Source organism: Octopus bimaculoides, chromosome 4, assembly GCF_046866305.1.
Source record: "Octopus bimaculoides isolate indiv1 chromosome 4, ASM4686630v1, whole genome shotgun sequence".
NCBI lineage: Eukaryota > Metazoa > Mollusca > Cephalopoda > Octopoda > Octopodidae > Octopus > Octopus bimaculoides.
The window spans coordinates 20,521,886-20,534,600 of NC_142931.1; the positions used below are offsets into that span (position 1 = coordinate 20,521,886).

General features: G+C 36.0%; 2 protein-coding genes across 2 annotated transcripts in view; one reads left to right on the plus strand and one right to left on the minus strand.

The window, feature by feature from the left end:
• The window catches only part of LOC106881541 (sec1 family domain-containing protein 1), a 107,110-nt gene that overhangs the window by 67,078 nt on the left and 27,317 nt on the right, over nucleotides 1–12,715 (minus strand). Inside the window, exons 15-16 of the mRNA XM_014931969.3 lie at nucleotides 12,267–12,303; nucleotides 10,923–10,990 (exon numbers count right to left, since the gene is read on the minus strand). Of these exons, the coding sequence (XP_014787455.1) occupies nucleotides 10,923–10,990; nucleotides 12,267–12,303 (105 nt within the window). The remainder of the gene's footprint in view (nucleotides 1–10,922; nucleotides 10,991–12,266; nucleotides 12,304–12,715) is intronic.
• On the plus strand, nucleotides 6,629–9,482 carry LOC106881533 (E3 SUMO-protein ligase KIAA1586). Its single transcript, XM_014931960.3, has one exon. It carries the CDS (start codon nucleotides 6,984–6,986, stop codon nucleotides 8,958–8,960), a length of 1,977 nt encoding a protein of 658 aa, XP_014787446.1. The 5' UTR covers nucleotides 6,629–6,983; the 3' UTR covers nucleotides 8,961–9,482.

Sequence of the window (12,715 nt, forward strand, 5' to 3'; positions counted from 1 at the left end):
AGAAATTGAAGACATAGAGTAATCACTCGCCATATCATGGTTCACCTATTGTGACCTCAATACATTGCAAATTTTTCTGGCTAATATATGTAAGTTTATATCATGGACTTCTCAGTATATCACAGCTGATAGATATCTATATTTTTTTAGGTTTTAATTATTTCTGTGGTAAAATAAGCATTTTCACGCCTAAAAATTAAATTAAAAAATAAAAATACAGAACAGTACTGCACTGTATAACACATTAAAATATATTAAAAGAAAATACATAGTGTGCCATAGATGAGTAAACAAAGAATCACACATACTGTATGGAAAATGAATCTCAGGGGGAAAGTGTGTGGTGGTGTTTTGTATTTATAATAAAATAAATATATAACAAATATATAAAATTTTTTAAATTATAAAAATAATTAAAAAATATACAGTACATAGGCACAGGAGTGGCTGTGTGGTAAGTAGCTTGCTTACCAACCACATGGTTCCAGGTTCAGTCCCACTGTGTGGCACCTTGGGCAAGTGTTTTCTACTATAGCCTTGGGCCGACCAAAGCCTTGTGAGTGGATTCGGTAGATGGAAACTGAAAGAAGCCCGTTGTATATATGTATATGTACATATATATATGTGTGTGTGTGTGTGTGTGTGTTTGTGTTTGTCCCCCTAGCATTGCTTAACAACCGATGCTGGTATGTTTACATCCCCGTCACTTAACAGTTCGGCAAGAGAGACCGATAGAATAAGTACTAGGCTTACAAAGAATAAGTCCTGGGGTCGATTTGTTTGACTAAAGGTGGTGCTCCAGCATGGCCACAGTCAAATGACTAAAACAAGTAAAAGAGTAAAAGAGTAAAAGAGTACAGTACTGTCTCTACTTCATGAATTTTCACCTATCGCAGGGGCTTTGGAATGCAACACCTACAATAGTTGAGGGATAACTAATTGCAAATGTGTACATGTAAGTGTGTAACACAGAGGTTCTTTCAACGGTTCATATACACAGTCACATATGATGTTTACATGTAATGCTGTAAAGATCATTCATGTGAATTTTTTAAAAACACTGATCTCAATTTACATTACGCAGCAGCTTACACTGAAGATCTGATTGACAATTTATTCTTATTCTATTGTATCGGCCATCTGTGGTCTGAACACGTATTAAATTACCTCTTTATCTGTTTCTTTAGAGAATCACATAATAGTGAGAAAAAAAATACAATAAAAATAAATCTATATCATAACCATACCAGTTCAAAACCCTACTTCACTTATATTTCAAATGTATTTCATATAAAAAAATAATTTAAAAAATAGTATTAAAAAGAAGTCAAGAAAAATGAAAAAACAGCCTAAACAGAAATAGTTAAAAAATAGCACATATGATCTGCTAACAGTTACTAGCTATTTACAAGAGAGGGAGAGAGAATCATTTTATCACGATATGAAGTGGGATTATAAACTTGAAATTAAGGAATTACAAGGAAGAAGATGCATGCAATTCACATATTAATCTTTTTTTCATTTACTTAATATGAAATGACTAAAATTTATCATTGTTAGTAATTATGTATAGTACTATTTCATTCTTTATAGAATCTTCAGCATGACATAACCTGTGACTTGTTTAAACGTTTTATGAAGTGAGACATTTCATTAAAGCTGGAAATTAATTGCAGTCTGGAAGACATTCACAGAATGTGAGTGGGGGGGGGGTCATAGAACATTAGTAGATTAGGAATAGAAAGAATAGAGTTTTAAAAAAAAAGGTCTCGATCTAATATAGAATTAGAAGAATACTCTTTTACTTGTTTCAGTCATTTGATTGCGGCCATGCTGGAGCACCGCCTTTAGTCGAGCAAATCGACCCCAGGACTTATTCTTTGTAAGCCCAGTACTTATTCTACCGGTCTCTATTGCCAAACTGCTAAGTTACGGGGGACGTAAACACCCCAGCATCGGTTGTCAAGCGATGTTGGGGGGACAAACACACACACCACACACGCGCGCGCGCGCGCACACACACACACACACACACATATATATATGACGGGCTTTTTTCAGTTTCCGTCTACCAAATCCACTCACAAGACTTTGGTCAGCCCGAGGCTATAGTAGAAGACACTTGCCCAAGGTGCCATGCAGTGGGACTGAACCCGGAACCATGTGGTTGGTAAGCAAGCTACTTACCACACAGCCACTCCTGCGCCTATGAATGATAAAATTGTCTACATGTCTGGGATACATTGTTAGAACAGGAAATGATTAACAAAACAACATCTCGATAGCTGAATCACCAAAAGAATTGGTAGGTCTTACACTGAAAACTTCAATTGCAATTAGAGAAAACCACCAGCATTTGGACAAATACATATCAAATAGCAAACTAACCAACCATCAAACAACTGGTGATGTTGACTATCTGAAGAGAATTTGTAGTTAATGCTTTGGCCAGATCTTTCTAATTCTGTCTTTTCAACTCAGCTTGAACAAGTTGAAATGTGATCAGGTCAGCAAATGCTTTTGATATTTATTTGTAGAAATAACAATATTTCAGATACACCTCATCAACTACAGTATTATACACTACTACCAACTGTGCAAAGAGCATGTTTTTTTTACTTCTCATATTAACAACCATAAAAATAACAATCTACCTCTAGGCCACCAACTTAGCTTTAGTAATATTCAGAGCAAAAAAAAAGGCAAAGAGGTTGGTTTACTCAAACAAGAATAAACTTACTTTCTATAACAAAAACCAAAATAGAAGGAAAATGTTCCAATCTATACATCATCATTTTGACTTCTTCTTTTCCTTGCCTGTATGGGTCAGATAGAATTGCAATCGATTTTCTGCAGCCATGTATACTTCCTGTTGTCAACCATCACCTGTTTCTAAGTAAAGTAATATTACCCCAAGGCCAGACATGTTTTCATGGAAAATTGGAAACAAATGACACTGGTTGTACAACAGTGACATTCGTTTACAACAATCATGTGATGTCAAGAAAGGAGACTCCAACATGTACATATACACAACAGGTTTCTTTCAGGTTCCATCAACCAAATCCACCAACAAGGCTTTACTTGACCTGGGATTGTGTCATACAGGAGGACGGAACCAGGAAGCAAGTGGTTGGGAAGTAAACTTAACTACAAAGCTACATCAATACCACATATACATATTGTAAATTATTTCTCTTCTAAGTTAGTGTCTTATACATAGGAGACATTAACAGCTGTATTATATATAATATTTAATCTTACTCTGGCCTTGTTTAATTGGTTGTTAATGTACAAGAGACATATGTTGGTGAATGCATTGGATAGTGTAAAGAAGATTCTAAATTGTAACTGTCTGATCAATATTGCAACCTGGTACAATTAGCTATTGTATGGTAGACAAGATGTTACTACATATTGTTCACATCCAACTATAAGCCAACAAAGAAGACTTTATGTCAGTAGTTCACACTGAAAAGGAGATGAGGTCTGCCTCAAGGGCGGTGGGGGTGTGAGCATTAATTTCATAAAATTAAAATGGTTATAAAGTTTTTAAATTTATCTGACACAAGTTGAACAAGGGGGAAGAAAACTGAACAATATGGACAGAAACTATTCTGTATTCTCATTATTAACAACAAACTTTAATGTATTCAGTAGAAGTTAAGTATTTGCCAATTTGAAAGCCACAACCCAATGTAGTTGCTCAATCTGCAAGAAATAGCTGCCAAACCTAATCTCAAATTACTCCCTACCATCCTAAATAAAGGAATGCTTGAGTGGAAGTGGTATAAACCTAGCTAGCTCAAGAGTAGAGATCATTATAGCATATGTAGAAAAGGAAAAGGGAAGTTAATCATTCGACTGGCTCTTTTCTGGATACAGTCTCAGATACCAGTATGTGCAGTAGCATCACCCTTCCATGCGTGCGAGCAACACTCCACTGTAGCCCTCAATGGGGTTTTATAGAATGTTAATAATTGTTGTGTGGAGGCGCAATGGCCCAGTGGTTAGGGCAGTGGACTCGCGGTCATAGGATCGCGGTTTCGATTCCCAGACCGGGCTTTGTGAGTGTTTATTGAGCAAAAACACCTAAAGCTCCACGAGGCTCTGGCAGGGGCTGGTGATGAACCGTGCTGCACTTTTCCACCACAACTTTCTCTCACTCTTACTTCCTGTTTCTGTTGTGCCTGTAATTAAAAGGGTCAGCCTTGTCACACTGTGTCACGCTGAATATCCCCCGAGAACTACGTTAAGGGTACACGTGTCTGTTGAGTGCTCAGCCACTTGCACATTAATTTCACGAGCAGGCTGTTCCGTTGATAGGATTAACTGGAACCCTCGACGTTGTAAGCGACGGAGTAACAACAACAACAATAATTGTTGAAGTATTTTTTCTGGTCCTAAAGAAAAGAGCCAGATGCATTTCTTTGAATAAAGAGGATGAATCAATTTATAATTTGGTATGATCCCTTGCAATCTACAATGTCAAATTACAAACTGGAATCTTAAATTCATTACTATTTCTAGATAATTGATTGTCTAGCATGTTGCTTTCATGTCCAGTTTCATGTTCAGGCTTGTAAAAGTAAATCATTCTGAGTAGAAAAATTTTATGTTATATATATACATATATCATCATCATCGTTTAACGTCCGCTTTCCATGCTAGCATGGGTTGGACGATTTGACTGAGGACTGGTGAAACCGGATGGCAACACCAGGCTCCAATCTAATTTGGCAGAGTTTCTACAGCTGGATGCCCTTCCTAACGCCAACCACTCAGAGAGTGTAGTGGGTGCTTTTTCGTGTCACCCGCACGAAAACATATATATATATATAATAATCTTTGCATTCTGTGGAGGAATTTTCACTTACAGCTAACATGCCAAAACACATCAATATTCTTTACCTTGCACTTCAACAACACAAAGTTAGCTTCATCAATAGCAACACAAAATTACTTTTAGATAAGAAAAGCATTAATTTTTATTCAGATCAACATGAAATGAATCAAAGTCCTCTCTCTCGCTCTCTCTCTGTAACACCACACACAAACTGATGATCGCCTATTGTTAAACATCAAAGACTAAAAAAAGGTCAAACAGCTCCAGCAAAGCCACAACCAAGTGATTGGAATTAGTAAAACAGTAAAAGAATGGATAGCATAAACACTTATCCATGAATGGTTGCATGCGAGTGAGCGAGTTAGTGAGTGAGCGTGCATGCGTGCGTGCGTGCGTGCGTGCGAGTGAGTAAATGAAGTGTGCGTGCGTGCAGGTTTGTCCGCTTGCGAGTGAGTGTTAGCGCGTGCGTGCGTGTGTGTGTGTACATTATATTACATACAATATGTAGTATCAGTGAAAATAGTGATGTACCAAACTGCACAGCAAACAACAATAGAGAAAAACAGAATTTAAAACTATGATGATAATAACAATTACATCGTCATTTAATGTCCAAGTTCCGTGCTAGCATGAATTGGACAGTTTCACAGGATCTGATGGGTCCAAGGGACTGCATTGTGCTACGGGGTTTCAGTTTTGGCAAGGTTTCTATTATTTTATAAAAGCCTGGTATTTATTCTATTGATCTCTTTTGCCGAACGGCTAAGTTATAGGGATGTAAACACACCAGCACCGGTTGTCAAGCGGTGGTTGGGGGACAAACACAAAGACACACACACAAGTTTCTTTCAGTTTCCGCCTACCAAATCCACTCACAAGGGTTTGGTCGACCCGAGGATATAGTAGGAGACACTTGCTCAAGGTGCCACGAAGTGGGGGTAAACCCCGAACTATGTAGCTGGATGAATCCTCTACACATTATTCAGGGAAGGGGTTGAGTAAAATAAAAGATTATCAATACTAGTGTAATTAAGTCAGTAACCAGGATCAATGACGAGCAACAAAAATTTGACACTAAAATATACTATCGCGAAATAAAAGTACTCTATAATATAGGCATATCTACAGTTTGGTGCCCCACGAATTTGTTTCTTCATAACTTTCTTAAAGTTACTTTTTAATTTTGCAGTGATAAGTTTTTTAAGTTATAAGACGACGATCATGTTGATAGAATTATAGATTTTTCAGCGGAGTTTCGAACCATTTACATTCATACGATTTTCGTCGTAACTGTTTAAAATTTTTTTTTTAATTAAATTTTGCCGAAAAAAGCTTTCGGAGTGATCCCGAACTCCACCAAAAAAAGTGTTATTATTATCATCATCATAATCGTAAAACTACATCCTCAAAAATATTTCTCTCCAAAATTTCGTTTAAAAGAAAATTTGCATTTTATAGAACGTAGTGAAATATGAAAGTTGGAAGGGGAGGGCACCAAACTATAGTTATGCCCGGTATATGTAGACTGCAAATGACTGTCACGACTCCTCCGATATAATCGCTTCAGTTAACGCATCAGCAATAAATAAATAAATATATATATATATATAGATAGATGAATAAATAAATAAATAGATGAAAGCAATATAAATATCCTTGCAAACATCACTAAAATTCTACTTGTGAGAAAGCTTAGTTATCCCCCTTTAATTAATAGACAATCGAGCGCACTATAACTGCTTGGCTGTGCGCATGTGCGCGCGCACATAAGTTTTGCAACTAGCGCACTGTTCCATCTTAGCTGTACGCATGTGCACGTGCGCACACGTTTTGCATCTAGCGCACAAAAGAAATTAATATGCACTGAAAGGTTAGTTTCCTAAAATATATTAATTAGCAATTATACTTATTGAAAATAAACCTTTAATTAAGGGTGTCTTTAAAGTTGTTCGTCGGGTTTTTTTTCAAATACTACGTTTGCACAACCAAAATCTCCGACTCCTGTTCTGGTTTTTTCGGCAGCAACACGGCTGAGCCATTCATGTTTTATGGACAATCGTGAAGTTTAGGAAGATCCGGAAATGTTTCCAATTCTGCCGATAGCTTAATTTTTATAGAAAAAGAATATTGGTTCACTATGTCGGATACAAAAGAAGTGAAAGGCGTAAAGCGCAAAAGAACTGCAAGTTTGTTTAAAGATGAATGGCTTAATAAAATCGTAGAAACAGTTACACCGAAAGGTCACGAGGTCATGCACGTTCAGTTACGAGAAATCTTTGTGTACGATTCGGAAATTGGAGTCGTCTGTTTGTATTGTCGTGACGCGAAAGTTACCGGAGTATTTGCTAATGGAAAGAAGTGGGGCGATATTTGGAAACTTGACTTTCTGAAACGTCATTTGACGAGTAAATCGCATTTGCACAGCGTTCAAAAGCTCAGACAACAAAACTCGTCATTTCCCTTTACAGGAGTTATACGCATGTTACGCAAGAGTGCAGATGAACGAGAGCGAAAACGGTCAAACCCAGAGGAGATCAAAGTTCTTATTGACAATGTGTTATTAGCTATTAAAATGAACAACTCTTTATATTCAGTTCAACACATTAACGAACATATGGCAAAATACGTCCAACTCCCAGACAATTGGCAAAGCCAAAATTACGCATTGGAATTTCTAGAGACTATCAACTATATTGTTCAGAAAGACATGTTTGAAGAAATAGCATCAGCTGATTATCACACGTTAACAATCGATGAAAGTACTGACATATCTATCAACAAACGTTTCGTTCTCTACTTCAAATTCAGACCTAAAGATTGTACTGTATATAAAACCTATTTTGGCGGAATAGTTCAGCTACAGGCATGTGATGCTGCTTCAATTGCTTTGGCAATCAAACAGTTTTATGAAGAGAAGAACCTTGCACTCCACAAAATGGTGATGTTTACATCTGATGGAACATCAGTAATGCTAGGTTGTAATGGCGTCGCCACAAGACTGAAACAAGACATTCCACACTTAGTCCAGCAACACTGTGTAACACACCACGATGATCTAGGCATTGGTGATGCATGGGAAGAGATTGAGTTATTAAGAGACATTGAAATTTTGATGAAAACAATCTATACTGTATGTTCCCGATCTACTGGTACAAGATGCAAATTTAAAGAAATTGCAGAGGCCACTGAAAATGAAGCTGTTAATTTCAGACTGCCTAATGAGGTCAGATTCTTATCTAGACATTTTGCACTGCAGGCAATATTAGAAAATTATGAAGCATTGGTCATACATTTTGAGAAAGAAAAGTTAAATGATCCTGTAGCTAAATACTGTTACAAGAAATTAATAAACCTCACATACAAAGTAGCCCTACAGGTTTTAAATGATGTCTTTGAGGAAATGACTGCATTGTGCAAGATTCTGCAAAAGACTGGCTTGACAACAATTGATGCACTTCATTTTGCTCGAGGCAAAATTAACAAGATACGAAAACAGTATCTGGGAGACCATGTCTTGTGGAGCAACAAAGTTAAAGTTTTGCTAAGCCAACAGTATGAAGAAAACTTAAAAGTAGATACAAGTTCATTGTTGACTTTTATAAATCATCTTTGTGTTCATTTAGAAGAAAGGTTTCCTGAAGATGAGGTACAAGAATGGTCAGCTTTTGATATCTCTGCAATTGTAGGATGTGAGTTTACCTTTGGTGATGAGCAAGTTAATGCTTTATGTGTAAAATATCGGGACTTCTTAGGTGAAAATTCTGTAATTGTCAGACAGTTTAATGATTTCAAATTTTCCGTGCAGGAAAAAATTAAATCCAAACTGATTTCAAACTTTGCTCAAATGGTAACATTTGTGCTTCAAAATGAACAGTTTTGTGACCTTGCAAAATTGATGGATATCGGAGGCACTTTTCTAGCATCTAGTGCAGACTGTGAAAGAGGTTTTAACATAATGAATCAACTCAAAAACAAGCTGAGAAACCATCTGGATGACTGTCATTTGGATATGCTAATGAGAATCAAAAGCTATCAATTAGATGGGAATCCTGTTAGTCTAGATAGAGTTTACAAAGAATGGGTAAATACCAAAGAAAAGGAAGAGAAAAAATAACAGCGAATTAAATATGTTGCTTGTACTGTAATATATACTTTCTAAACCCTTTTAAATGGTGCTATGTGTGAGAATTTTCACTTAAGCATGTGGAAATTTTGTCAAGTGGCTTCATAATAAATGAGTGTTGATTTAACCATTTTCAGCAACTTTGAATAAGAATAACCTATGAATTGATAAGTATTACTGGTATTCATTTCTTTAAACATCACAGCACATAAAAGAAATATTCATACGTGTTTTATTTTATAAAACCACAAATAAATCAAAGTAGTTCAAAGTATGGGGTAGGATCATAGATATGTTACTTTATAAAATGCAGTCATATTTAAATGAGGTTGGGAACATAACTCCACATGACAAACTCCCAACAGCAATACATACTTTTACACAAAAGATATTTTTTTAAAGAAAGCATACTGAAGTATTTTAGGAAAGTTACTAAGGAAAAAGAAATGGAATTTTGGAAGATTTTTCTTTTAAATTTGGATCCATTTCAATAAAAGTTGATAGAAATTTCAATAGGCTTTTATTTTTCCTGAAAATCTATGAACCTAAATTACTTTCAATAAATTTAGTATATTAAAATTCTTTAAAATATTTTTCTTTTAAAGATAATTGTAATATTGTCATCAACCCTCATTAAAAACAAACTAATGTTGAAATGGATTGCCCCAAATTTATCTTGAAACATTTTCAGATTACCATTGTCACAGGTAAAAATAAATTTGCACCACGTGAAATTTTTGAATAAATTTACTACTACACATTAATGGAAACATTGCATTTATCCATCCTAAAAGGTGAAGGTGTATGGCCAAGTGGTTAGGGTGTTGCACTCACAGTTGCAAGATCATGCTTTTAATGCCAGACCAGGTGATGCATTGTGTTCTTGAGTAAAAATTTCATTTTGCTTGGTTCCACTCCACTCAGCTGAGTGTGAGTGACCCTGTGACGAACCGAAATCCTATTCAAGGGGAATACTCTGTCACTTACATGTCATGGAAAGCAGATAACTGCCCCCTATAAGCCCTAGCACTCAAGATAGTCATGTCCAGGATTTGAAAATATAGCGGTGTATCGAATCAAATAGGATAATCAGTACTCTACAGTTTTTGCTACCCTACGGCCTTTTTCTAAAATTTGACTAGCTATAAAAGACTGAAAACTACCCACGATGTAATTTGATAGAAACATGACATACAAGTATTATTGTCAATATTACAAACGTGGATGAAAGTATAACTTGCGAGTATATCTTTTATGTTTGTTTTAAAAGCTTACATTTACATTGTTCTTTGGTAACAAACGAAAAAAAAGAAAAAAACTTCAACGTTATGGGAGATAACTCAATCTTACTTTTTGTTTTTAAAATACTTTGTATCTCATCCGAACTATCATTATCGGTCTCAAATTTTTGCACAAGGCCAGCAATTTCAGGGGAGGGGGTAAGTCGATCATATTGATCCCAGTACTCAATTGGTACTTATTTTATCGACCTCCAAAAGGATTAAAGACAACGTCGACCTTAGCAGACTTTGAACTCAGAACGTCAAGACAGACGAAACGACTCTGCATTTTGCCCAGCGTACTAACGATTCAGCCAGCTTACTACCTCATCCAAACTATCACTATTAATATCACAAAGTAAAAAGATTAAATACGCAACGTTCGAACTATCCCCAAAATATGAAAATACTTCATTATATATTGTATAAACGTAGGCATTAACACTTGCTAAAACAAAATTATATTGAAGTTATAACAGAATGGTTTGAAGTCCAGCATGACCAGAGCCATGTGGCTAAAACTAGCAAGAGGGCAGAAAAGACTCACACACATACATGTTAGGGGACTATTAAATATTCCATAATTATACATGTAGACTTTTTTTTTTTTTGTAAAGTTTCTTCACACCATTAAAGCAAAGGGAGAAAGAAGAAAGGAAAATGTTATTCTTACATCAGTCATAGGCGGTCCACATATCATAGAAATTATGAATAAACGGATTTTGTCCTCGGGATTACCAGCTTGAAATAGAAAAAAAATGGATATGTGTAAGTGATGTTTTTAAAGTTACAAAATACACAAACACATGTTAAGGCTGTAAAACCAAAAAGAAAAAAAATTGCAATGTAGTTATGAATGATAAGCAATAGTAATTTTAAGATCACAACAGTGTTTATAAAATGCAATTTCTAATCATAAGATGGGCCATTTTTAATCTTATAAAGTCCAGATTTAGTGAACTAACAAGAAACTCTATTCATAAAACTAGTTCTTGTTTGAGAAGCTTTGTCTATTTTTCCATTGCAGCATAAATCATAGTTCTTGTTAAAGAGTAATGAATAACTCATTAAAATGGATTTAACAATGGTGTCCATTGTGTTACTTCCATTCTATTGAAATCATTCAGCTATGGGAAATGAAAAAAAGAGAGAGAGAAAAACATTGGAATAATTTGTAATAGTCAAAAGACTACAATTAAAATATAAGACATTCATTGGTACATATTGAGATTTTTTATTAGAAATCAGGAAATCAATAATAGGTTCCCTCCACTCCTCTCTTGTTCCATACACACACACACACACACAGACAAGCACACACATATATTTTTATTCGGTAGGATAGTTGGTATTAACAAGTATGACTTAACAGTACATACTATCAACTCATTGTTTTAGGTACCTATGTACTTGCAAGCAGTTGAAATTTGCTTCCCAACCATGTGATCCCAGGTTCAGTCCCACTATGCAGCACCTTGGGCAAGTCAAAGCCTTGTGAATGGATTTGGTAAAAAGAAACTGAAAGAAGCATGTTTTGCGAGGTGTGTGCACGCATGCATGGACACATGCACCTTTGTCTCAACATCACATGATGATTCTAAATGAGCATCAATACCATACAGCAGTGTGGTTCATTTCCAGTATGGCCATGGGAAATTATTCTTAAAAACTGGTATAAGCTGGCAACAGGAAGGGCTTCCAGGCACAGAAAATCTGCCTTGACCAATTCTGTCTGACCCATACAAGCATGGAAAAGGGAACATTAAAGCAATGACGATTATGATGAGTGTACTCCCCATGACATCATCTTTCTTTCTCCTTTGTTTCTAACTTAGGTAGCCAAGTATCTCCTCTACTGCAAGACCCTTTCTGTCCCTATATTCATACCCTAACCACAAGGTTGGGAAGTAAACTTAACCACACAGCCATGCCAGCACCTATTATATACAATGTCTCCCACAAATATATCATACATATGTATGAAATCATTGCAAGTGAAATGACAATTTAAACTCACCTTCTGGATCTGAAATGATGTCCATTAAAGATTTGTCCTAAAAGAAAAAAGAAAATAAAGAAAGAACATAAGGAAATGATACTGGAAAATGTTTTATACTTCATTATATTCAAGTGGCCACAATAGGGTTCCTCCAAAGGGTTTCTTGAGTAACATTACTCAACAGGGTGCCTCTCCAAATCAAGCCACTACTTTCACACATTAAGCGGTCATAACTCCAGTACTACAGACATGCAGTTAGAATGCTGCTGGTAAGGGTCACAAGACAGATTCTCCCAGCTGAGCCAACTAGTAGGAAACCTTGGGGTAGACCAAAAGGGAGATGGTTAGATAATATCCAAAGTTTCAGTTTGGGCACATTTGGGAATCCAGCAGAAAAGAGTAACGATGTTTGCTTCTGATAAGACCCTATTGAGGAAGTGCCTGAGGAGTATCCCCATGACCCTCCC

Bases quoted from the DNA above. Each gene is read 5' to 3' on its own strand.
- LOC106881533 (XM_014931960.3), top strand. From the start codon at position 6,984: ATGTCGGATACAAAAGAAGTGAAAGGCGTAAAGCGCAAAAGAACTGCA.